The sequence below is a fragment of the Suricata suricatta genome, chromosome 10 (assembly GCF_006229205.1).
Source record: "Suricata suricatta isolate VVHF042 chromosome 10, meerkat_22Aug2017_6uvM2_HiC, whole genome shotgun sequence".
Classification (NCBI taxonomy): domain Eukaryota; kingdom Metazoa; phylum Chordata; class Mammalia; order Carnivora; family Herpestidae; genus Suricata; species Suricata suricatta.
In genome coordinates, this window is record NC_043709.1 from 9071877 (window position 1) to 9098354 (window position 26478).

The 26478-nt window shown below is 48.7% G+C and overlaps 2 protein-coding genes across 7 annotated transcripts in view; one reads left to right on the forward strand and one right to left on the reverse strand.

The window, feature by feature from the left end:
• Positions 1-1539: 1539 nt before the first annotated feature.
• Positions 1540-8650, reverse strand: CBY1 (chibby family member 1, beta catenin antagonist). 4 transcript variants are annotated; one of them, XM_029954114.1, is made up of 6 exons: positions 6429-6453; positions 5128-5237; positions 3327-3432; positions 3125-3243; positions 2090-2187; positions 1540-1848 (listed from the first exon to the last, which is right to left on the reverse strand). In XM_029954114.1, the coding sequence occupies exons 1-5, from the start codon at positions 6451-6453 to the stop codon at positions 2107-2109; spliced, it is 441 nt and encodes a 146-aa protein (XP_029809974.1). In that variant the 3' UTR covers positions 1540-1848; positions 2090-2106. The 4 variants fall into 4 exon arrangements, with proteins under 4 accessions (XP_029809974.1, XP_029809975.1, XP_029809976.1 ...); XM_029954115.1 differs by lacking the exon at positions 6429-6453 and adding an exon at positions 8564-8650 and having other exon boundaries at positions 1540-2187; XM_029954116.1 differs by lacking the exon at positions 6429-6453 and adding an exon at positions 8568-8644 and having other exon boundaries at positions 1540-2187.
• A 284-nt stretch (positions 8651-8934) lies between these two features.
• Positions 8935-26478, forward strand: part of FAM227A (family with sequence similarity 227 member A) — a 46982-nt gene continuing 29438 nt past the window's right edge. For all 3 annotated transcript variants that reach the window (XM_029955285.1, XM_029955286.1, XM_029955287.1), the window contains exons 1-6: positions 8935-9183; positions 12830-13063; positions 15028-15110; positions 22169-22238; positions 22843-22919; positions 23944-24093. In XM_029955285.1, the coding sequence (XP_029811145.1) occupies positions 12922-13063; positions 15028-15110; positions 22169-22238; positions 22843-22919; positions 23944-24093 (522 nt within the window). In that variant the 5' untranslated portion in view covers positions 8935-9183; positions 12830-12921. The remainder of the gene's footprint in view (positions 9184-12829; positions 13064-15027; positions 15111-22168; positions 22239-22842; positions 22920-23943; positions 24094-26478) is intronic.

The window sequence follows — 26478 nt, forward strand, 5'->3', positions numbered from 1 at the left end:
AATCTGACCACTTCACCTTCTCGCCAGCCACCTGGCTTGTCCCTCAGCCTGGCCCCCTTCAGTCTCTTCTCTCCGCACAGAAGGCTGAGGATCTGGCCAGAGGATTAAAAAAAAATATTGATCATAACACTCCTCTGCTCAAACCCACAAGTGGCTTATTTGCCTTACCACTCAAAATAAAAGTCCTCCCTGGGGCTCCTGGGTGACTCAGTTGGTTAAGCGTTCGACTTTGACCCAGGTCATGAAATCACAGTTCATGGGTTCTAGAGTCCTGTTTTGGGCTCTGTGCTGACAGCTCAGAGCCTGGAGCCTGCTTCGAATTATGTCTCCCTCTCTCTCTGCCCCTCACCCACTTGTACTGTCTCACTTTCTCTCAAAAAGAAATAAACATTAAAAAAAATTAAAATAGAGGCCCTTCTTCACTGCAGAACTGTCCCACCTAGTGGCTCCAGCCCCTTCCGGTGCCAGTGGTGGTGCAGAGGTGGCCCCACAGTCACTGCGAGACCCAAACCTGCCCCTCATGATCCCCCAGGTTTTGGTCTGGGCTCTGTCCCTTCCAGCTGTATGACACCTTGCCGGGCTCATTTCTTCATCTAAGAGCAAAGAACGATCGCAAACTTGAATTCTGAGAATGAGCAATAGATGTCTGGTCAAGGGCACCCAATAAATGGTTGCTAACGATGCCAGGCTAGGAATAGCCAACTCCCAACTGCCCCCATTCTCTGCCCCTGGAGATTTACATCCTGCCCATACTTGTAACCTCCTCTAATTTTTTTCGGAGTTACTTTCTCCTGTATCAGAAAGTGAGGTGTATGGGCTGGAGCCTCTGTCTCCCCTAAAGCTGCCCCTATGGGTGGGTTGTGGACAGCAGCCCCCAACAGAGGCTGCCCCCACCCAGGAGCTAGAAGTCCACAGCCTCCCACACGTCTGCTCTGCGATCCTGGACCAGTTTCTGCCCCTCCCGGAGTCTGGCTCCTTAACTTACAAGGACACATACATGCTGACGGTCTCCGCTCCGCAGCGCTGAGCCGTGGGGGAAAGGAGTGGGGGCATGGTGCTGAGGCCTGTCCCCGGCAAGTCCCAGGCTTTCAGAAGCTACTGACCATGGTGGCCATCCCGAGTCGAAAGCCCTGGGCTCTCTGTCCCCGTCTTAGCGCCCTCCCCCTTAACTGGGGGGGTGGGCTTCCTCTCACTGGCTCCCTCCTCCAGCCAAAGCAGCTCAGCTCACACCGACTTCGGTGCAAATTCCCACTCTAGGAATGCAGCCTCCCACCCGAATGATGCTAGGTCCCTGCCAGGTCCCAGGCTGCTCCCAAATCTCTGAAGGGCTGCAGCAGAATTTGGGCAGGGACGCGGTTTCTGCTCCAGGTCAGCCTCTGCCGACGCCCGGGGAGCTGGAGCCCTTCTCCTGCCAGGGTGGTTCCCCCCAGTTCAGAACCCCAGTGTCTGGATGGAGAAACAGAAGCTTCAACTCCAGGCTCTATGTACTTCTGCAGGAACTGCTGCGTTCAGTCTTCAGTCACTCTGGCCACACACAGATTACATACCAGCATTTAATTTTCAGAAAGTCGTGTAAACAGGAAAGTAGCACAAAAATATAGTGTTGCCGTGGAAGGCTGGTGCTTGACACCGGGAAGCTGAAGCCAGAAGAGGCTGTGGAACTGGGAACCAATATTCTTTAAAGGATAGAGTAGCCCCGGGCAGGGGCAGAGGACCAGGGGAGCTGCTCATCCGGGGCCCCTGAGCCAGGCCTCTTTAGAACTGGGGCCAATGCCGGACACCAGCGCGAGGGGGGAAACAGTGAACTCCAGCTGCTTTGGTCACAGCATCAGTCCGGTGAGGGCGAACCTGGGAAGGCGCATTTGAACGTGGGAGGACTGGACAGCACACCAGGGCTTGTTCCTACTGATGGTCCTGGCCTGGAGTCCTGGCTGCCACCAGTATGTGCCCACTGCCAAACCCAGGGGCCAGTGCCTTTTGGCCTCATCATATGACACTCTCCCAGGACCCAGTCCACTAGTTGGGCTAGAAAACCGCCCCCAGCCACAGCCCCCTCCTCTAGTGGGTGGTTTCTCCCTTTCCTCCTAACCAATGTCGTCAGGTTCTTCATTTCCTCCTGCGGCTGACGCTCTTCAGTTCCTCCAGTTCTTTCTCCATTAAGTGGGACTCGGCGGTGGTCTCAGAGAGCTAAAAGTGAGACAGCAGACCGTTACCAAAGAAGACCTTTCTGGGTTGTTCCAGGTTCACAAGGGCAGCTCTGTGCACTGGGGAGAGGCCCCCCTTCTCCCCCCGGCCTCTCTCACACACCACCGATGGCCCCCGGGAGGGGAACCCCCTCGTACCTGGGCAGAATGCAACTCCCTGACACCCAGGGCCTCTGGCACTGAAAGAAAAATCACGATCCACCCTCTCAACTTTTTGGTCTCCTAGGATCGCACCAAGTTCACTGCCTTGAAGACAGGAGGCCTCAGGGGATGAAAAAGGCACATAACAAGCCATTCTAAGGCTAAAGAATGGAATCTGAGTAGCTTCTGACCTGTGGCCCCCATAATGGTGATTAGGGGGAAAATGCTTGAAAAAGAATGCTACTTTCCTGGTTAGGGTCTTTCGGGGATGTTAGAGCAGCAGGTGGAAGATATTCAAGACAGAAACTTAACTCTCCAAAGCCGGGGGGCAGCTCACTGTGAAAGAAGAGCTCCCCTTCTGAGCTAGACAGGATGGCAGGTGCTGTCACTGTCTCGTCCACTCGGCACGAGGCAGATGCGATGACTGTGCCTCGCCGACTGATGCCAGCTGGATATGGGACACCTCCCGGCCACGAGCAGACTGCCCTTCTTCCCGGAATGCCCTCGTCCCCCCGCCGTTCCTCCGTGACACCTTCCTGGCTGGCCAGAATTACTTTCTCTCTCCTGGTGCCAAGCCCGAGGCAGACTCCAACTGTCACCCTTGCCACGAGGCACTGTCACTTTCTGTCTTGTCCATCTCCCTGCTAGACCGGGAGCCCCTGAGGGTAGGGACTCTGTCTCGTCTGCATCTTGGACCCAAAGCAACTTAGCTGGGCTAACTAGCACTCGGAAGGAACCTGTGGACAGCAGGAGCTTCCCCTCCCCGTCGCCCTGCTCACCATGTCCAGCAGGATGTCCACCTTCAGCCGCAGGAGATTGTTCTCTTCCTCCAACTGCTGGTTCCGCCTGCGCAGCCGCTGAGCCTCCCTCCGGTCCACACCTCCACTAAGCCCCATGTCTGGCAGGAGGACAGAACCGGCAGTGACGCGGGGGCTTCCCTTCCTCGTTCCCGCTGGACGGAACAGCAGGGATTCAGCCCACCTGCTATCCACTGGCCATTTTCAAACTTCAGGCTTTGCCCTGCCAAGTTCATGGTGGGGGTTCCGTAGTCCAGGCCCAGCTCCACCTCGCGGGTCGAGCGATCCAGCTGTGGACGAGACAGTGCATGGAGGCCACAGGAAGCAGAGGGACCCCGGCCCCAGTGCCTCTCCTGCTCACCGCATGGCCCCGGCAACTCATGCTTTTTCTAGTCCTTACCTGGCACACTTCATGACTTTTTGTTAAAAGTCAGAAAACCAGATAAGGCACAACAAAAACTTGCATTTATTTTATCTTTTTAATAAATTTAAAAAAAATTTTTTTGAGAAAAGAGGATATAATTGGGGGAGGGACAGAGAGAGAGGGGACAGAGGATCCAAAGGGGGCTCTGCGCTGACAGGCTGACAGCAGCAAGTCCGACGTGGGGCTTGAACTCATGAACCACGAGATTATGACCTCAACTAAAGTCAGACACTCAACTGATTGACCCAGGAGCTCCTATGCTTTTTTTTTTTAAGTGTTTTATTTATTTTTGAGACAGAGAGAGGCAGAGCATGAATGAGGAGGGGCAGAGAGAGAGGGGGAGGCACAGAATCTGAAGCAGGCTCCAGGCTCCGAGCCATCAGCACAGAGCCTGACGCGGAGCTCGAACACACGAACGTGCGGTCATGACGTGAGCCGAAGCCGGACGCTTAACCGACTGAGCCACCCAGGCGCCCCCCTATTCTTTTTTTTTATGTTTATTTATTATTTTTGAGAGAGAGAAAGACCAAGTTGTGTGAGCAGGGGAGGGACAGAGAGAGAGGAAGAGACAGAAGATCAGAAGCAGAGTCCTCACTGACAGCACAGAGCCCTACGTGGGGCTTGAACTCACGAACCCGTAAGATCATGACCTGAGCCAAAGTCGGATGCTTAACCGACCAAGCCATCAAGAGACCCCGCAACAAAAACTTTTATTTATTTATTTAAAAAAAAATTTTTAGGTGTTTTTTATTTATTTTGAAAGACAGAGAGAGACAGTGTGAATGGGGGAGGATCAGAGAGAGAGGGAAATACAGAATCTGAAGGAGGCTCCAGGCTCTGAGCTGTCAGCACAGAGCCCGACGCGGGGCTCGAAGTCACAAACTACGAGATGATGATCTCAGCCGAAGTTGGACACTTAACCTAGGACTCAGCCACCCAGGTGCCCCGGCTTTAGTTTTGTTTTAAAGCTTCTTTATTTGGGATGTGTGGGTGGCTCAGCTGGTTGACCATCTGACTCTCGATTCTGGCTGGGGTCATGATCCCAGGGTTGTGGAATCGAGCTCCTCCTTGGGCTCCACACTGAGCATGGAGTCGGCTTGGGATTCTCTCTCCTCTCTCCCTCTGCCCCTCTGCCCTGCTTGCACTCTCTCTTTCTAAAATTAAAAAAACAACTACAAAAAAAGTTTATTTCTTAAAGTAATCTCTACATCCATTAGGTAGCTCAGATGGTTGAGCATCCCGCTTCGGCTCAGGTCATGATCTTGAGGTTCATGGGTTCAAACCCTGCATCAGGCTCTGTGTTGACAGCTAGCTCAGAGCCTGGAGCCTGTCTTTGGATTCTGTGTCTCCCTCTCTCTCTGCCCCTCCCCTGCTCATGCTCGCTCTCTCTCTCTCAAAAATAAATAAAACATAAAAAAAAAGAAGAAGAAGAAGAAGAAGAAAGAAAGATGTCTTCCTTACAAGGATGCCTCTGGGGGATGACAGGACACTTTCCACCAGAGACCAGGCTTGACGTTTCAGCCACACTGCACGCCACAATGGGCCTGGTAGTGATACTCACGTTATGCAGGTTGGAGAGAGAAGCAGATTTCCGAGGGGGTGTCTTCTTGGGACTGAACGTATTTCCAAAGAGAGGCATCTTTGGCCTGGGAAGGTCAACGCTCCCCTCTCCTAGGGTCAGGAAAAGTCATGGGTACAAACAGAGGAGTCAATGACCTTATGCCACTGTGGAGCCCGACGCAGGGCTCTATCCTGCAACTCTGGGATCATGACCTGAACCCAAATCAAGTGTCGGACGCTCAACGCTTTGAGCCACACAGGCACCATACTTTTCATTTTCTCTAGGTGGAAACACATGATGCAATAATGTTTTCAGTTAGGCAAAACCTAGGAAAATTTTATTCTTTTTTTAGGGTTTATTTATTGTGAGTGAGTGAGTGAGTGAGTGAGAGAGAGAGAGAGAGAGAATGCACGTACAAGCAAGGTAGGGGCAGAGAGAGAGGAAGAGAGAATCCCAAGCGGGCTCCATCCTCACCACAGAGCCCAACATGGGGCTCCATCTCACAACTGTGAGATCATGACCTGAGCCGAAATCAAGAGTCAGATGCTTAACCCACTGAGCCACCCAGGGGCTCCAACCCAGCAAAATTTCAAATGTGTATGCTTTTTGGCCAGCACATCTATTTCTAAAAATGTATCCTCCAGAAACAATTGGACATGCACACATAAATGTTCCCTACCGTTGGGGCCCCTGTGTGGTTCAGTCAGTTAAGCATCTGACCCTGGATTTCAGCTCAGGTCATGGTCTCGTGGTTTGCTGGCAGCCCAGAGTCTGCTGGGAATTCTCTCTCCCTCTCTGCCCCTCTCCCACACTGTCTCTCTCAAAACAAGTTTAAAAACTTAAAAAAAAATGTTCCCTACTGTTGATAACAGTGAAAAAAAAATCCAAAATGTCTACCAACAGTGGATATAGCCAAATATACTGTAGCATTCTTATGATGCAATGCTATAAGACAAGTAAGAACAGGGAGGCAGTGGTATATGGACTGACGTGGAATGAATCCAATACAGTCTAACATTAAGAAAGCAAGTTGCAGGGGCGCCTGGGTGGCTCAGTAGGTTGAGCATCCAAGTTTGGCTCAGGTCATGGTCTCATGGTTTGTGGGTTCGAACCCCACATCTGGCTCTCTGCTGTCAGCGGGGAGCCTGATTCGGAGCCTCTCTCTCCCTCTCTTTGTCCCTCCCCTGCTTGCACTCTCTCTTTAAAAAATAAGCATTAAAAAAAAAAAAGAGCCAGCTACAGAACAATGTGTATACTATAATGGTATAAGAGAAGACAGAAATTTTAAAAAGGCAGAGCACCTGGGTGGCTCAGTCTGTTGAGCATCCAACTTCAGTCACAGTTTGTGAGTTCAAGCCCAGCGTTGGACTCTGTACTGACAGCTCAGAGCCTGGAGACTGCTTCGAATTCTGTGACTCCCTCTTTCTCTGTCCCTCCCCTGCTCACGTGCTCTCTCTCTCTCAAAAATAAATGAACATTAAAAACATTAGAAAAAAATTTTTTAAAGGCAAGAATGTAGGTGTGCACATTAAAAAATAGAAGAAAACTGGGGCACATGGGTGGCTCACTTGGTTAAGTGTCCAACTCTTGATTTCAGCTCAGGTCATGATGTCAGGGCCATGAGATCAAGCCCCACTTGTGGCTCTGTGCTGGGCGTGGAGCCTGCTTAAAATTCTCTCGGTCTTTCCCCCTCTCTACCTCTCTCACCTTGTTTGTGCACTTTCTCTCTCTCTCTAAAAATAAATAATAAAATAAAATAAAATAATAAAATCTGAAAAGATACACCAATGTGGGAAGAGGAATGGGATGGCTGGCTTAAGTGACATTGTCACTTTATAGGTAAAAAATGGTCAAGTGGTAGCAATTCCATGTTATAATATCAAATTATATTAAAGGAATATACTTCTGGATTTAATAAATTACAATAATATATTCATGTGTTAATTATGAAAAATATGAACAAAAAACAGCTAAAAAGCAGCACCTCCCCTTCCAAACATCTGCAGACATCTGAAAAAGGAAAAGTACTTAGCCAAGCTGTTCTTGCAAAGCCTCCAATCATGCTAACAGTGTATCACTTGGACACAACAGAGTTCCAGGTCTGGCTCTGTCCCTCAGTTGCCTGCTAAACCTTAGCCACTTTACTTTATTTCTCAGGGTTTGAAAAGAAATTTTTTTTAAATGTTTATTCATTTTTGAGAGACAGAGTGTGAGCAGGGGTGGGGCAGAGAGAGAGAGGGAGACACAGAATCCTAAGCAGGCTCCAGGCTCTGAGCTGTCAGCACAGAGCCCGATGAAAGGTTCGAACCCACAAACCATGAGATCATGACCTGAGCCAAAGTCGGATGCTTCACCGACTAAGCCACTCAGGGGCCCCTATTTCTCAGAGTTTTTACAGGCACACATCCCTCATGACCTCATCAGTTCTCATAACCGGTAAGCAGAGAATGATCAATATATTATAGATGAGGAAAAGGAAGGGTCTGGATGAACTGCCTTTTAAGTCAGTACCCATAATCCACAACTTTGGCTGAGTCCCTAGGATCTTGGAACATCAGTTTGGACCCAGAAGTCCCGGCTGACCCCCTTGGCCCAAAAGCGGTCTCTCTAGTGAAACTCCCTGGGGAGAGAGGGCCCAGCTCTAAGGAAGTGAAGGGAGCCCCCATGGGACCCCAGAACTTCTCTGGGCCTCCGCCTTCTGTATTTGTAACCAGGGATAACAACAGTACCCACTTACAGGTTGTTGTACTGCGTTGGTGTATATAAAAAGCTGGGCCATTTGATGCTCAGGACAACCCTGAGAAATAGATGAAGTATGTTCCAGTCTACAGATCAGAGAACGGAGGCTCAGAGAAGTTAAGTAACTCGTCCCCAGTCACACGGTGGGAAGGCGGTGGAATTGGGTTTCAAATAAGGTCTACTCCTCTGTGCTGATGATAATTATCACTTCATCCCTGTGCGGTGCTTTACAGTTTGCAATGGACCACAACATACATTACCCTATTTTAACCTAGCAAGAAGGCGAGGGAGCAGTTTTTGACTTTCATTGGATTCTCAAAGAGATATGCGTCCCTCAAAGATTTCAAAGCCAGCCAACCACGCGCCGCACAGGTACTCTTGCCACTCGGGGCTGCGGGACTCCGATAACCGCAGAGGACAAACTTTCACACGCACGCCTTCATCTAATCCTCTTCACAGCCGATTTACGGAGACGAACTACCACCCCGGTTTCTAATCCAGGAAACCCACTTCGAGCAGTGCGGTGACGGGCCTGGGATGAGCCCAGCCTCCGCCCCTGGTCCCGCGCCCTAGCGCCGCTCCAGAGGCAGGGAAGCCCTCGGTACCCCGGGATCCGCCCGGGCGTCCCACCCCTTCCCCGGGCCCTGAGGCGACGCCAGACTCAGAACTGCCGCGTCCTAGGACCACGGCCAGATACCTGCCGGAAACCGCCCGCAGAGGTTCGCGTCACCCACCGCGACCGCGGCTCCCGGGTTGCTCCGCCTCCGCACGCATGCGCTTACGCAGCCCCGCTCCGGCCTCTACCACTGCGAGAGGTGGGGGTGCCCGGCGCAGTGGGATGTCTACCGGGAGCCTTTGCGAAGCACCAGAAACACTTGAGGACTGCCCTCCTTATAGTAAGGACTCCACGGGGTCAATGTCTCCTGGAGTTGTTTCCATTCCCCAATCCATAGACCGGGACGAGACACTACACTCTCCCCCCCACGAGCCCATTGGTCTGGTCTCCCCAACCACCCGGGCCCGTCACCGTGGAAACAGCGTCTCGCGGAAGCGGAGGTGGCTCCCCACCGTTCTATTGTTGCGGGAAGAGTGCCGGTGGTGGCTGCGCCTGGCGTCGCCTGGGGAACGCCAGGACTCCCAGTAGCAAAATGAGCCCCTCCCCGATGCTCCTCTTCCTCTGCCTCCTCCCCGACCACAAAGCAAAGGGCACCCCTCCCTGGTGGAGGTCGGGTGTCCCATCCAGAACTTTGCGGGGTCCCCTGATGGACCCTTGGCGGAACCGCCCTCAAGTTCGTTGGATTCCGCCGAAGTCTTCAGGTAAGAAGTACAGAAAGGCGATGACCCGCCCTGTCTGCTTCCGCAGACTGCCGTCCCCCCACCCCCCAACTCCCATTAGCTTTTGCAAGCAAGGGAAACTAAGTAAGGCCCAGGGACCACTTCAAGGTGGCACAGTGAGCAAGGGCACAGTGAGAATCAACTCCAGATTTCCTGAAGTCCTAGCAGTGTGTATTATTTAGTTCCATTGGAAAAATAAAGAAACTCAGAACCATTCAAGGGATGTGCATTGGCTGCCTCCTGAGTGCACCAGCTTATCCATACAGTGAGGGCCAGAACCCGTGAGTCTCTGGCTCCAAGTGCAATTTTCTTCCGACTACACCTCAGTGTATTGGGAAGGGGAGAGTTCCATGTCCCAGAACAAAACCTGCACAGTCTCATCCAGCACCATCCAATGGAAACAGAATGTGCTCCACTCATGTAATTAAGAATTTTCTGGTAGCCATAGTTTAAAGATTTTTAAAAATCGAGTTATATTAATTCGAATATTTTACTTAACTCATATATCCCAAATATTATCATTTCAACATATAATCAATGCTTTTACATTTATACTGCTTCACCTTTAAGTTTTAATTAATTAAAATTGAAATTTCAGTTCTTCAGTCACACTAACCAGATGTCAAATGCTCAGTTGTCACATGTGGCCAGTGGCTACTGTGATGCCCAGGTCTCACCTTTTCCTACCCTTCCCCTCTGCTTGGCTGGTATTTCCCCATCCTCTTTATCTAGTTAACTCCTGCTCTTCCATCAAGCCTTGGCTACAGTCCATATGAAATATCAGCTCATCTCACAGCACTGCGTGTGCCACAGTTGTAATTCACAATTACTTGTATAATTGTTTGATTACTGCATGTCTCCCCTAGCAGACATAAGTCCAGTAGGACAGGGAAGGAGTCTGAGTTAGGTCACCACCTGTCTCCAGTGAGAGCACACTGCTGGCTTGTGTCAGGCACTCAGCAAGTAGTCATTGCTGAAGGCAAAACTGAACAAAAGTCAGATTTCAAAGTCAGCATTGTTTTAATGTATTTAAGATGCTTAAAATTGTTAACATGTGAACTTTAAAAAACATTTTTAATGTTTATTTTTGAGAAACAGAGATGAATGGGGGAGGGGCAGAGGAGGGGGAGGGAGGGAGGCAGACACAAAACTCAAAACAGGCTCCAGGCTCTGAGCTGTCAGCTGCAATCTATGAGCTGCAAGACCATGATCTGAGCTGAAGTTGGGCGCTCAACCAACTGAGCCACCCAGGCGCCCCTGCCGTGTTAGCTTTAAACAGAGAACATTCACATTTTGGCTGCGAAGTGATGTGCTGCATGACAGCGGAACGTTTGTGACTGTCCCACTCATACTGCCCCCAACATTGCACAGTGTGGGACGCAGGGTAGATAGTCAGCAAAGTTCCTTTTCTCCCCCATCCTTTTTTTGCTCCCCAAGTAATGAAGGTAAAAACGTGTCACACTTCAGAGAATCCCTAAAAGGGTATGATGAAAAATTCAGAAGAGAACGGTGTGTGTATCTTAAACATTTCTTTTAAGGAGCATATTAATAGTCAATTCTTCCATCAGGCATGAGTAAGAATGTTAAGCTAACGCAAGAGGCATCTTGACAGGGTTGCCCTAAAAGCCTGCTTTTCAGAGAACATTCTATAGTTTCCCAGTCATGCTGAGGAGTGAGTAGGAGGAAAGTGAGAGGCCCGGCAGCGCGCCTGCCTCCCCCCCTCCTTTTCCCCCTTGCCTATAGGGCTAAAGGCTAGGAGCAGGAAGGAGGAAAGAGTATTGGCCTGGCCCTGGGACAGCCTTTCCTGCAATTCAGCTGGCTTGGGACAGTCCCAAGTCCTAATGGATAGCTTCTCTGGACTAGAAAGAAGCATGGAGTCCAAAATAGAATCAAATAGTGAGTGTGTTAGACCTTTTTTTCCCCAATGCGAGTCACCGAGAGAGTAGAATCCATGAACACAAACGGAGTTGGTTAATGGGTTTATTTTAGTTCGGCCCAATGGCCCCTCCTGAGTAGCTGGAAGTCCTCGGAAGAGAGCCCCGCCAAGCAGAGCTCAGGGTTTTTAAGGGTTTTGGCGAGGCAAAATGGGTCATTGTGTCATTAACCAATTACAATTTACAGCATTTCATTATGGTCAATTACATTGTAATACACAGACATTAGTTTTGGTGGGAACAGATTATTTTAAAGTTCTTAGTCTTTTTAAATGACCGATCATAGTAAGACACCTAAGATACGGGGGGTGGGGGGGTGCGCCAACTAGGTGACTTTCACCTGTGGACTTTGCCTCAGCCAGGTCTTATTAAAAGGGTGGGGTGGCTTAATAGAATCTTGAAAAACAAGTAGGTCACAATGTTCGTCATGGGAGTTACATTCTTAGGGTCTTTCCAGGGCCCAGTTACTCAACCTTTATTTACCAGAATGGGAGTGGGTGAGTGAAACAATGGTATTTTAAAAGGGTCCAGTTTGACCCGAGGGGGTAAGGTCTAACTAGTGTCCCTAATCCCTGGGGAGTAACTTGCCTAATGGGAAAAGGTGTGGAAGCAAATCCTTCCAGTTCAGAATTGTAAGTGGTATAATGGAGAGACAAAAGCAGGTTGCCTGTGTAAAGGCACAGAGGCACCAGAAGCATAGCACGGCAGGGACCAAGATCAAGTTCAGAGGCAGAGGCAGAGGCATGTGGGATATGGGGGAGAAGAGGGTAGAGCAGAAGGCATGACTTGAAGGAGAGGAAGAGAGAATGTGATGAAAGGGCCCTGGGTTAATTTTCCCACTAAACTACCTTTTCGGTCTCCCTCCATTATGTATGAGCGTCTTGAGGGCCCATATGAGTCTTTGACTTCCTTAAAAACTTTTTTTTTAATGTTTTATTTATTTTTGATACAGAAGGAGACAGAGCATGAGAGAGGGAGGGTCAGAGAGAGAAGGAGACACAGAACCAGATGCAGGCTCCAGGCTCTGAGCTAGCTGTCAGCACAGAGCCTGACGCGGGGCTCGAACCCACGAATGTGAGATCTGACCTGAGCTGAAGTCGGAAGCCCAACCGACTGAGCCACCCAGGTGCCCCTGACTTCCTTAGAAGCAGGCCTGTGTCACCAGGCTCTGGCCATAGACGACCCACAAATGGTAGCATGACCCAGGAGAGCAGTCTAGCTGAGTGTTCCGAAATCAGGGGGAAGACTCATGATGGGACCGGCATACTGGGAGGTAGCAGAAAGCCCCAGGTGGATCAGGAGCCCCAAGCTGCGGAGAGAGACCCAGTACAGAGAATCAAGGCAGCTGAGAGCCGAAAAGGGTCTTAGGAATTGAATCCAAACCTCTGACTTGGCAAAGGAGTCTCAGACAGGAAGTTGGTTTCCTTTCAAATTTGGAAACCCAGGTTGCCTGGTGGTCTTTCCAGCACCCTAATCTCCTTGTAAAAACCAGAACAGCTTTCTTGGCAGACAGGGGGAGCATCAGCAGACAAGAAAAACTTTGTATGTCTGAAACCCTCTGTCCAGAAGAGCTTGTCAGATGAAGGCCTTTATTCTCCATTTCATACACAGCATGGGCCTTGCCATCAGCCCTGAGTACTAAATGGGCGTGGTTGTGCTTTCTAAGATGGTTCTGTGCTATTTGCGACTTCCAGGAGGCTGGTTACACAGAGAACAAGATCGGAGCGGGCAATGAGAGATTCATAAGTGGAACCGTACTGTTTGTCCGTTTGCAAGAAACTGGACCATGGCTGATTTCAGGAACATGGATATCGTCAATGTCACGGCCTTGCCAATGGTACCAGTGGAGGAGCCCCTGACTGTCTCCCTCGTTGCCCGGAATGCGATGAAGAATGCCGTGTGGCAGAGTCTGAAGGACAATCCACCCCGTATCCTTTTATGGTGCTATCTACGGTCCAGAGCAAAGACACCTGCCTGGACCTGGAACCAGGGCTTGCGTCTGTGACCCGTGTTATTAGCTCCTTTCCTTATGTGCTCATTAATTTTTTTTTTCAATGAGTTACGCCCTACCTATCCTCTACAAGAATTTGCGACTGCGAAGGATTGTTTGGATTTATTTTACTAGGGTAATCGGAAAGAGCCCCAAAGGAAAAAGTACCAGAAATATTTGTTGAAAGAATAGGAAAGGAGAAAAAAGAGTTCATTTTTTTCATTGTCTTGTTATTTCTCCTCTGTCTTCCAAAGAATTATAGTTATAGGTAGCAAATAGGAAGCCATGGTGAAGCCCTCTGCCACTCAAAAAAGCGAGCTTGAGACCCAACTTTGTCGAGGAGCCTGTGTGGCTCAGTCAGTTAAGCGTCCAACTTTGGCTCAGGTCACCATCTCACGGTTCATGAGTTCGAGCCCCGCGTTGGGCTCTGTGCTAACAGCTCAGACCCTGGAGTCTGCTTTAGATTCTGTGTGTCCCTCTCTGCCCTTCCCCAGCTCACATTCTGTGTGTCTCTTTCTCTCAAAATAAACATAAAGAAAAAAAGACCCAACTTTGTTGTTCTCACTCCATTTGACCTCACTTCTTCTCACCGGCCAGACCTCCTACCTGGGCTCAGAGTTTGCCCTCTCTGGCATTACCCGGACTCTTCCAGCATCTTACTTCTCTAGCCCTGCCTTCATTGATCCACATCTCACTGAACTCTATGCCAGGGACCCTCAGAATCCCATCTTCCCGTCTCTGGAGGACCTTAGAGCTCATCCAGCAAATAAGCCTCTCAGGTTATAAATACCGCCAGGTCATCACATCTGATAAAGAGCCCATTGACCTTTAAGTCCCGCTGCTGCCAGCCACACTGCATGTGTCCCTCTGCATCCCCTCCCCTTCTCCACCTCTCCAAAACCCTTCTTGGGAGAGCACAAGTGATCCCATCAGGGGCTGCTTCAGGAACTCACTTTCCTGGCCCTTTTTCTAATGTCCCCTCTACCTCCTTAATCCCACACTCCTCTCAACCTAACTAACCCGTTTCACATCCTATGATTTGTCATGTCCCTCCTTGGCATCTTCATTGGTCAAGTATCCTCCGGTTTATAAGAACCCTTGAGGGTAATGGAAATAAGAGCAAACCCTGCTTTTTGGGAAGGCAGTGAGAAGGGATAGGATTACAGGGCTTCTGCAAAGGATATAAGACTGATTGAGGCTAAGATGGAAAGAAATGCAAACCTAGAGAGGGTAACAAGAGGGGCCACTAAACTGAACAGAGATTTCAACAGTGATAAACAAGGTTGAGATGCCTTCTGGCCCAGCCATGCCTACCCCGAAAATCTCTCTTAAAGGAGTAATCCGAAATACAGGAACAGCTCACTGTGTGCGCCACAGCGTTATTTATCATTGCAAAAATGATGAACCACTTAAGTAGTCAACAGCCATGAAATAATTGAGTGTATTATGGTGCACTCTCTTAATGGATTCTGATAATGGCATTTAAAATATTATGAAGATTGTTTGGCTCTATGGAAAATGATCATGATAATGACTGGAGGAGAAGTCAGAGTCCTAAAATAAGCCTTCCCTGAGATTACAATTATGTAAAAAAGGTATGGGTATAAAAAATACTGGTAGCAAATCTCCCCAAATCCTAACAGAAGTTGTTAGGGTTGTAGCAGAATGGATGATTCTTTTTATGATTTTCCAAGGTGTCTTGGATATGGTTAGTTTTCATTTAGGATTTATAAAGCCACTCATTTAAAATGATAAAAAAGAAGTGTGAATGTTTGCACAGAAAGTAGTTGAGTGGAGAGTCGGCCCAGAAAGGGAGCGGGTGGCTGTCCTTGCGAGCCTAGCCCCGCCCTGTTCCTGCGGGATCAGCACCCAGAAAATGTCCTTAGCAGACTCACCTCCCAGCCTGCCTCATTGGCTCCATCCACCAGGTGAACGAAACAATTGGGGAGCTAGATCTGAGTCCCAATGTGTTGGCCGACAACCTGGTGAGTTAATGGGTGTTGAGGTAAGGCTTCTGGGCAGGAGGGGCCCTGGGAGCCCCTCCCCTTTATTTGAAAACATATTTGCGCAATAGAGGTCTCAGAGATATATTTTATTTTTTTTTTAATTTTTTTAAATGTTTTTATTTATTTTTGAAAGACAGAAAGAGGCAGTGCAAGCAGGGGAGGGTCAGAGAGAGAAGGAGTCACAGGATCCGAAGGCAGGCTCCAGGCTCTGAGCTAGCTATCAGCACAGAGCCTGACACGGGGCTCGAACCCATGAACCATGAAATCATGACCTGAGCCAAAGTCGGACGCTTAACTGACTGAGCCACCCAGGCGCCCCACAGAGATATATTTTAATCATTAGCAAACTTCCTTTTGAGGAGCAGTTTTAGGTTCACAGCAAAACTGAGCTGAAAGAACAGAGTTCCCACGTACCCCTGTCCCCATGCATGGGCCAGCTCCCCGTCCCCACAGTGGTACATCTCTTATAAGTGATGAACCCTCATTGACACATCATTATCACCACAAGTTCGTTGTTCACATCAGTGCTCTCTGTGCTGTACGTTCTGTGACTTTGGACAAATGTGTAATGACCTATATCCACCTTTGTAGTGTCCTACAGAATGGTCTCACCGCCCTGAAAATCCCCTGCACTGCTCCTGTTCCCCGCACCCCCCATCTCCTGGCAAGCCCTGGGCTTTTGGCTGTCTCCATAGTTTTGCCTTTTCCGGAATGATAGAGTTAGAACCACACAGTACACAGCCTTTTCAGATTGGTTTCTGTCACTTAGTCATAGACACTTAATGTTCCTCCATGTCTTTTGATGGCTCCATAGCTTGTTTCTTTTTGGGGGCTGAATAATATTCCATTGTCTGGATGTGCTCCCGTTCATTTATCTGTTCAGCTGCAGAAGTGTGGCTTCCAAGTGTTGGCAATTCTGCCTAAGGCTGTTGTGAACATCTATGTGCAGGGTTTTGTGTGTGGACACGCATTTTCAGTTCATTTGGGTAAATAGTGAGGAGCGTGATTCCTGGACCATCTGGTAAGAGTATGTTTCGTTTTGTGAGAAACTGCCAGACGGTCTCCCAAAGTGGCTGTACCCGTTTGCATTCGCAGCAGCCATGAATGAGAGCGCCTCTCGCTCCACAGCGTCACCAGCATTGGGTGTCATCGCTGTTCTGGGTTTCGGCCATTTCTAATCAGGTTATAGCAGTATCTCCTTGTCGTTGGAAGTTGAGATTCTCTAATGACATTGAACATCTTTCCATATGCCTACTCGCCATCTGTCCCTCTTGTTAAGTGGGGTGTCTGTTGAAGTCTTTACCCCATTTTTTGATTGAGCTGTTTGTTCTCTTACTTTTGGGTTTTAAGAATTCTTTGTGTATTTTGGATAATAGTCCTTTACCAGCTGTGTGTTTTGCAAATATTTTCTGCCAGTTCACTCCCACCAAATCTCTTAACCCCATCACTCCTGGCATCCTGCTTTCCACCAAGTTCCTCTATCCCCAGGGCCTTGACCTGGTGAATGCCTCTGCAGGTTTTAGCCTCACCCTTACCCCAACTTTTCTGGTACTGACTTTTGGGGATCAGTTCATCTCTTGAGTCAGTCTTTTTGATTTATTTTTTAAAATGCACAGGTGCCGGGATGGCTCAATGGGTTAAGCATCTGACTCTTGATTTCAGTTCAGGTCATGATCTCACAGTCGAGAGAGTTGTGAGATTGAGCCCAAATCGGGCTTTGCACTGACAATACAGAGCCTGCTTGGAATTCTCTCTCCATCTCTCTGCCGCTCCCCCCCCACCAAATAAATAAACATTAAAAAAAATGTAAATGCCAAGGCAATGCATCCTTATTCAAAATATTCAAACCATCTACAAGTATAGAAGTAAACCGTGAAAGTTCTTATCACTCCCAGCCCTTCAGTTCCTCCTGAGAAGTAACTGTTGCTAATTGTTTTGTATCCTTCCAGACTCTTTAAATAATATTTGATTTTTTAAGTAACCTCTACATGGGGCTCGAACTTACGACCCTGAGATCAAGAATTGCATGCTCCACTGACTGAGCCAGCAGGTGCCCCAGAAGTTTTTCTACACATTTAGAAATATAGAACACACATATTTAGGGTTACTGTTTTCCATTTTTAATGTGAGTAGGCTCATAACATACATATTGTTTTTGTAACCTGTTTTTGCTTTTTTTTCTTATTCATTCATTCATTCATTTATTTTTGGCATAAATAACTCTTGCAGATTCTTCAAAGTCACTGTTGACTTGTCCTGGTCTGTTCCTATATGTTTGATGGACATCATTAACTATTCCCTACTGATAAATATTTCAGTGGTGTTTTCATCATAGTGAACATGTGAATATTTCTGTATTTGTGTCCTGGGGCTGATTTGCAAGTACTTATATGCAGGCTAGAGTCCTAGGGGGGAAATTTCAGATTTTGGTAAACACAATTGAATTGCATTTCCCAGAGGTTCAGCCATTTTTTACTCATGCAACAACAAGACTGTTTCAGTTGCCCCTGCCTACCCCACCGTTGAGTAGAGCTTAGCATTAAATTGTGAATAAAGGCATGCGTGCACATACACACACACACACACACACACACACACACACACACACACACCACTTGGAGTGGTTCCATGTAAGTTAAGAAACCTTGTCTCTATGTGAGTGCCTGCGTAGGCAGGAGAAGTAAAGCACTAGAGACATAGACTCCGGAATAAGACGGTTTGGGTTTAAATTCCTGCTCCACCATTTTCTCAGACTGTGAAATTAGGTAAATTACTTAACCTTTATGAATCTCTGTCTTCTGGAAAAAGGTGATAGCAAGAATAATGTAGCTACCTCATAGGGTTGTTGCCAGAATTAGAGGAGTTGAAACTCATGAAGGCCCTTAAATCAGGCCCGAGAAGAGTGTCTGTCTGGCTCCTAGGAAGGACATTCAATATGTATAAACATGTAAGAGAAAAGTCTGGAAGGATACACACCAAACAGTCAATGGAGTCATTTCTAGAAGGGGGGTGGGATGGAAGGTGGGTCAACATTTTTTACTCTATATGCTTCTGTACTGTTGTTTACAAAAGGAATGTATTTGCATGTCAGCTCTGTGATTTTGTATGATAATTTTTTTAATGTTTTATTTATTTTTGAGAGAGAGAGAGAGACAGCCTGAGCAGGGGAAGGTCAGAGAGAGTGGGAGACACAGAATCTGAAGACAGGCTCCAGGCTCTGAGCTGTCAGCACAGATCCCGACGTGAGGCTCAAACCCACAAACCGTGAGATCATGACCTGAGCCGAAGCCAGACACTCAACTGACTAAGGCACCCAGGCGCTCCTGTTTTTTATGCTAATTTTAAAACCAAGAGGAAGCATGTTTTGCTCCCAGACATAGGATCTGGTGGCTTTTCAAGATTGCCCAGCATTGGGGCACTTTGGTGGCTCAGTTACACATCCAATCTGGATTTTGGCTCAGGTCATGCTCTCACGATTTGTGGACTAGAGTCCCCACATCGAGCTCTGTGCTCACAGCGCAAAACCTGCTTGGGATTCTCTCTCCCCGCTCTGTCTGCCCCTCCCCTGCTCATTCTCATTCTCTCTTGCCCACCCCCCTCTCAAAATAAGTAAACATTAAAAAAAAAAGATTGCCTCGCATTGGCATATCTCCCGGTGCTCTTCATGGCCAGTCAGAACCAGGACAGGGCTGGCGGGAGCAAACCGGGGTCCCCATACAACCTGGAGGAAGGGCCCCCTTGCCTGTCCTTCCTGTCCTCTGCCCAAGCAGCGGGTCAGATATGTCAGACGCTGGCTGCCTTCGGCCCCAGAGCCCATCCCTCGGCTACCCTGCCCGCCCTCTGTTGGGCCTTGACTGTGTGGCCACGTCTCCTGTGTCAGGACCAGAGCCAGACTGGCCTCTCCAGCCTCCATGCTGCTCTGCCGGTGGCACCGAGCGCAGTGCCTGGTGCGTAAGAGGTGCTTCCTCAATGTGTACTAATGAACGACTGAGGCCCAGATCTTCCCCACGTCCCACATCACCGTGTCCTATTTCTGTCACTTCCTCCATGCCCGAAGTGTGGGCTTCCCTCCCCTCTGGCCATGAACCTTGCTTAGCTCTTCTTCATCTTTTATTAAGTTTATCTATTTATTTATTTATTGAGAGAGAGAGAGAGAGCATCAGTGAGAGAGCATGGGAGAGGGGCAGAGAGAAAGAGAGAGCATCCCAAGCTGGCTTTGCACTGAGTGCAGAGCCTGATGTGGGGCTTGAACTCACGAACCATTAGATCGACTTCAGCCGAAATAAAGAGTCAGATGCTAAACCTACTGAACCATTGGGGCACCCCTTGCTCGGCTCTTCTTTCCAGCCTCCCTCCCCTCAAGAGGCACGTTCCTTCCGCTCTCCACCTGAACAGCCTCAGTTTGGAAAGGACTTCTCTGCATCCTGTACCCCAAGACTAGTGGAGGTGCCCCTTCTGGGCATGTTTCTGGCATCCTGTGCCTCCCCCCTGCAGCACTGATCACCTCAAAGTCACTGGCTTCTCCCCACGAATCTCTGACCCCTCAGAAGGCAGGGATGTCCCTGTTCCCTGCTACATCCCTGACATGGGTGCAGCATTGGCCTTGAGCAAGCGCTCAGGAAATACTTGTGGAATGAATGAAATGGTTGCAAATCCTAGCTTCTCTCCTGTATTTCAGCCCCATATTCCCAGCTACCTAGAGCAGAGGGACACCTAACCCTGAGTGATCATCAGACTCTCCTGGGAGGTTTTTTAGAAAACTACAAGCATCATGCGGGACCATGTGTTCTGTGCTCTCTGAACAGGCTATGCAAGAAATTAAGGGTATTGAGCGGAGGGAGGCAGGAGGGAGACTTAAAAAAAATTTTTTTAATGTTTTATTTATTTATTTTTAATTTTTTAAATGTTTGTTTATTTTTAAAACAGTACGAACAAGGGAGGAGCAGAGAGAAAGGGAGACACAGGATCTGAAGCAGGCTCCAGGCTCTGAGCTGTCAGCACAGAGCCCGATAAGGGGCTCAACCTCATGAACTGTGACATCATAACCTGAGCCAAAGTCAGACGCTTAACCGACTGAGCCACCCAGGCACCTCAGGAGGGAGACTTTTTGCCCAACTACTTGATTTTGTACCTTGTAAATTATTTACTGGTTTTAAATTTTAAGTAGCGAACTACTCAGGAGCCACAGTAAATAGGCAATTCATGAGCCAAGGTACACACAAGAAACGGACTTCTCTCTCTTTTTTTTTTCACATTTAACATTTTTATTTATTATTGAGAGACCGAGAGAGAAAGAGCATGAGCATGGGAGGGGCAGAGAGAGGGGGAGACAGAATCTGATGGAGGCTCCAGGCTCTGAGCTGTTAGCACAGAGCCCCACACAGGACTTGAACCCACAAACTGCAAGCTCGTGACCTAAGCCAAAGTCGGACACTTAACCAACTGAGCCACCCAGGAGCCCCAGGAACAAGCTTCTGTAATGAGCTGGAATATCTGAAAAACTCCCCAAGTTGGGGGACAGACCCACATGTAGGCACCACTGTCACCTCAGATGCACATGGCCCAGTGCTGGTCTCCTCGCTGACCCCTAAAACTTGCTTTTCTCCCAAGACTCACCTGTCCGTTCTGCTCTCTCCATGTCCAAATCTCATCCGTCCTTCCAAGGCCCTCACAATATTGGCTACGGTGGCATCTTGGTAAGGATCAGAGACACCGCTGTTCTGCCCCATTGGCTCATTCCCCTTCTGTTCATTCATTGTGCCTTACCTTGACCTGCGTTTTTGGAGCCACCGTGTTGATACGTTGACCAACCTGTGTGAGCCCTTTCCCCCCCTACATACACCTGCGCACATGCTGACAAAGGTGATAGAAGACTGGAGGGGGAGTTTCACAGTTTGCCATGCATGACAGATGCCTCCTCTTTCCCCCAGCGCTCCTGCGCAGCCCTCCGTGACTTCTCCAGCTTACACTACTTCCGCTACGTCAACCCCAAATGTAGCCATTTAGGACTTCACTGGCCCATGTGTGCTGATGTTAACGATCCAAACAGATTGCAAATTCCTAAGGGCAAGAACACAGACTCCTGCTTCTTCGTTGACTTTGTCGTCCAAGAGCAGTGCCGGGCTCATGGCTGACGATCCGTACCACTTGTTGGGTCACTGACGTTCTCTTTTCTTTCCTTTTGTTTCCTCAGGAGGGGGTGTGGGGATGGGGAAGGAGTCATCAGAGGTCAAGAGAAATCTCTTGAGAAGTCAAGGGTATGGCGATTAATAATAATAATAATAATAATAATAATAATAATAATAATAATAAAGTACCCTTTATTGAGCAGCTCCTATCTGATAGTAGCCTCTGCACTAGTGTTTTTTTTATTTATTTATTTTTTTTGAGAGACAGAGACAGCACGATCAGGGGAGGGTCAGAGAGAAAGGGAGACACAGAATCAGAAGCAGGCTCCAGGCTCTGACTTGCTGTCAGCACAGAGCCTGATGCAGGGCTTGAACCCACAAACTGTGAGATCATGACATGAGCCGAAGCCGGATGCTTAACCGACTGAGCTACCCAGGCGCTCCTGCACTAGTGGTTTTAAGATGCACTCAATCAGTACTGTATATCCGACCCTTACAAGGACCCTAGAAGGTGGGTATCATTGACTCCCCCCCCCCACACGCACACACAGAGTTTAAACAATAGCTTTTAGCCCATGGAGCTTGCTTGGAGCCCCATTCCACATCCTGTGCCCCCTCAGAGGTATAGACAAGAGGAGGCATAGCCAGGAGGAGGGGCAGCGTGGAGAAGGCGGGGTGATGTATTGGTGGTGACACTTGGTGGGGACGGGGGTTGGGGTGGGAATGCGGTTAATGACATCAGTGGCCACTGAGACCCTAGCACCTACGGGGAACACAGGGATGCACCGCCACAGATTTTGCTCCAGGCCTTTTGGGCACTAACTCGAAAACTGGCCTGATCGCCGAGCCTCATCCCGCACCGAGATCTGCATGAATCCCTAACACCCCATTTCTTTTTGGTTTTTGAAGGCGATTGAGAGATTTGAGTTGGAGAAGCAGGCTTTGAGAGAGAAAAGTCGCGGCAGCCCGGAAGACAGAGGCAAAAATCCTTTCTCCTAGCTTTGATGGCATTTCCGTGGGGTGTGGGGTTTGGCTTTTGTTAGTACCTCCAATGCACTTGAGCAGGATCCAGCGTTTCAGCTGAGGATAGTTTTGCCCTCTTCTGATGGAACCTCCCATCTGACTTGCTGGCATTGGGCAAGTTAGGCGGAAGGACAGCGTACTTAGAGATGGCCTGCTATGTGGCACACTGCACCACTGTGTGCAGATTCACCTGTTCAATCTTCGTAATGCCCCCTCCTGCGGGGTAGGTGCCACTGAACGTAGTTTACAGATGAGGGAACAGGCTCGGGGCAAGAGGACAGCTTGTGTGCAGCGGGTCCTGGGTCCAGGTCCCAGCCTGCCTTTGCAGCCCGTGCTCCGTCTGCTCCTCCTGGCCGCTTCTCCGGGGGACAGGCAGTCTAACCCATCAGGGGGGTATCTTAGTGAGCCAGCAACTCAGAGGGGGGGCCAGTGAGGCTCTCAGTGTGACTGTCCCCTGGCGGCTCAGGCTGAGTGAACAATCACAGCTCTAATTACTGCACAGGGGTGGACAGACCTCGTGGTTGCTCACATCCGGTTTCTCTCCTTCCATCCTTCTGCAGACAAGAGTCAAAGAAAATCACAGCACGTTTGCAGAGGCTCAGAATCTAGGAATGTCAAACCTATCGTTAATAAAAGGGTAAGGGATCTGGGGCCTGGTCTCTTGCTGACTAGTATCTGCTGGGCATGGAATAGATTTTAATCCTGGGGAGGGGACGGCTGGCACCAGGATGGCAATCGTGCAGGAAATCCACCAAGTGCCCGTTTTAGAGAACCTTAAAGTAGTCTGCACTCTCTGTCTCTGTCTCCAAATAAAGAAATAATAAAGACACTAGGAAAAAAAAGTTACTCAGTCCCTCAAAATGTTTCTAGCAGGTGCCTTGTGTGATGGTAATTGGTTTTCTCTTTCTACTTTTCTGTATTTTCACGTTAAGAGTTGTTATATTGCCTCTTTCAGAGATTCATAATAAATAAATAAGCCCAAGGTAGAAAATATATGCTCTAAATTATCAATGGCAGTCATATTAATTGGAGGTAATCAGTGAGTAGTTAATTAAATGATAGCCCAACTTTGTAACAGCATCTATTTATTATCTGAAATGATAAATTTGAAGACAATGAAGCAATGTGGAAAATCTAAGGTGAAGAAAGCAAGAGATAAAAAAGAGTGCGTGCGTGTGTGTGTGTATTGTAAGGTGAGTGACGTTACATTTGCATATTTGTGTACGTGTGCTCAGAGCCTGAAAGGGAAAATAGAAATAATGTAAACAGTTTGGTAAAAGGTGCTGGGGTCATGAATGCGCCCCCATTTTGTCTGGTTTCTCTAAGGTTGTTATACCGTCTTCATGACAAAAAGGGAAAGATATCCTAGTTTTTAGTTTTTATTTTTTTAATGTTTTTTTAAATTTATTTTTGAGAGACAGAAAGAGATAGTGTGAGCAGGGGAGGGTCAGAGAGAGAGAGAGATACAAAATCCGAAGACAGGCTCCAGACTCTGAGCTAGCTGTCAGCACAGAACCCAACGCGGGGCTCGAGCCCACGAACCATGAGATCATGACCTGAGCCAAAGCCGGGCACTTAACTGACTGAGCCACCCAGGTGCCCCTTTAGTTTTAAAATGTCAAATGACAGACCTCATTTTCATATTCTTCTTTTTGTTTCAGAAAACAACAGATAAAAATCTGCTGGCCGAGCTCTACCAGCACCCACAGAAATTTGACTGCGCGGTGCCCAACAGGCTTCCGAATGGGGTGGACTTTTGCGACATGGTGGGCAATGTGGTCCGGGCTGAGAGGAACCGCCTCAGTGGCAAGGTAAGGAACATTCTGGAAACGAGTGCTGGGGCACTGCTGGGCCCAGAGCAGGGGCCTCACATGGCTGGTACCCCAGCTTTGCAGCGGCCCGTGTGACAGGCGGACACAGCTATTTTACACCCTGAGAAACCGAGTCAGGGTCACTAAGTAAGTCACCCACAGCCAGACAGTTTGTAAGTAAGTGAGTCGAGATTAGAACCCAGGCCCATGTTCCCTCCAAAACCTAGATTTTTTCCTCCGTGAGCACTCATTTCCAGACTGTTTTTTTTTTAAATTTAATTTTTAATTAGAAACTTTTTTTAATGTTTATTTATTTTTGAGAGAGAGAGAGAGAGAATGAACACAAGCTGGGAGGGAGAGAGCGTGCGAGCACAAGCCAGGGAGGGGCAGAGAGAGAGGGAGACACAGAATCCGAAGCAGGCTCCAGGCTCTGAGCTGTCCGCACAGAGCCTGACGCGGGGCTCGAACTCACAAACCATGAGATCATGACCTGAACTGAATTCGGACGCTTAACCGACTGTGCCACCCAGGTGCCCCCAGACTGTGTTGATCATGTATCTTATCAGCAAAAAATGTCGAGCACGCAGCCTCATGGTGTGTTTCTTTATAGATACACGTCTGTTGTCAAGAGCTAGATTATGTGTTAGTAACCTTAATTTCCTGTTTTTCTTAATTAGACATTAGTTAGAATATTTCCCTTCCACGCCCCTTGGTTCGTCTTGGGGAGAACAACCACTGGAAAGCGGTGCCTTGGGGCGCGCTGGGTTCCTTGGGAAGCTGGGGCGAGGGGGGTGGTATTCCAAGGCCTAGAATATGTGTGACCGCTCAGGAGGTGAGGATGAGTGCATGGAGGTATGGGGAGGGGAGGAGGCTCGGGAAATGGCCCCTGTGGCCCTCTGGCTGGGCCTCCGCCCTTCACCGTGTCCCCAAAGCATCTCTAATCATCGTCGCCTCCCGGGGCCAAGACAGCTTCTTAGTCTGGTCTACCCGCGCGCCCCACTGCTGCATCCAACCACTCACTCCCCCTTCCCTCTCTCTTTTCTCCGCCTCGCTCTGTCCCTCTGTCTCTCTCCCTCTCTCTCCCTCTCTCTCCCTCTCTCTCCCTCTCTCTCCCTCTCTCTCCCTCTCTCTCCCTCTGCCCACCCCTCTTCCTTCACTCCCTCCTCTCTCCATGATTCCTCCCTGCTGCCTTTCCGCGGCCATGTCTCTACATCAGCTCCACCTGTCTCTTTCCTCTGTGTCTTGCATTCAGTCTTCCTAAGAGTCAGGGTCTGTTTGGGCCAGTCACCGCCCAGGATGACCGTGGTATGTATTTGCTAGAGTTCCGGTGCCCGATTCTGGCACAGACTGTGGTCAGCAAGCGGACAGCTGCCTTGGCCCAGGCAGGGGCTGGGGGGGCGGGGTGCTCTGGGCTCGGGCACCTCATCCCCTGCTGTCTTTGGGCAGCAAGGTGGAGGGGCGGCAGGCACAGCAACGCATTCCCTCCAGGGTAGTGGAAGATGTTCCCCGCATCGTTATTTGGGATAGCAAGGGACCGGAAGGAAGGTAGTACGTCTTGGTGGCTAAGTAGCTCTCTGGGCTCTAGTTTCTTCCGTAAAATAAGGATAAAAGCAGCCTCTACGTGGAGGTGTTATTGTAAAATTAAAAAAGATAAGCATCTTATTTAAGTGTATACAAAGCACTTAGCACAGTGCTTAGGAAGTCAGAGGTTCTCAAAAAAGGGTAGTTTTTATTATCAGTGTTATAGCTTAATGATGAATAATAGAAGACTATGTAACTTGGATACAGCGGATGTTTATAGAGTGTATTTCACCACGCTGTGGTGTCAAATGAAAAATATCAGCATATATAACTCCACACTATGATGTTAGATAAGCGCACACAGGAAAATCTGGGGATGAAACCATAGGAGATTTCACCGGTGTTCACTGAATGAAATGGTTGTAGATTTTTCTTCCTTCTTTACCTGTACTTCAAAAACAAGAAAGGGGCACCTGGCTGGCTCAGTCAGAAGAGCATGTGATTCTTGATCTCAGGGTCATGAGTTCGAATCCCACATGGGGTATAGCGGTTACTTAAATAATAAAAAAAAACTTTAATTGTTTTTCATGTTTATTTTTTAGGGAGAGAGAGAGAGAGAGACAGAGTGTGAGTGGGGGAGGGGCAGCGAGAGAGGGAGACACAGAATCTGAAGCAGGCTCCAGGCTCTGAGCTGTCAGCACAGAGCCCGATGTGGGGCACGAACCCACAAATGGTGAGATCAGTTTGCCCATCTGTAAAATGGAGAGAGTAGTAACACACATTTTGTGTGATTATCGTAGTGGTTAAATTAGAATGTATAGAAGGAAAGGCAAAAAGCCAGCACTCACTAAAAGGATAAGTGAG

Coding starts and splice junctions, on each gene's coding strand:
- CBY1 (XM_029954114.1), bottom strand. CDS start 6,453: ATGCTCAACAGACTGAGCCACCCAG. Junction 5,238..6,428: donor CAACAGACTGAGCCACCCAG/GTGCTCTGCCTT, acceptor TCCTGACCCTAG/GAGAGGGGAGCGTTGACCTT. Junction 3,244..3,326: donor AAATGGCCAGTGGATAGCAG/GTGGGCTGAATC, acceptor TCCTCCTGCCAG/ACATGGGGCTTAGTGGAGGT.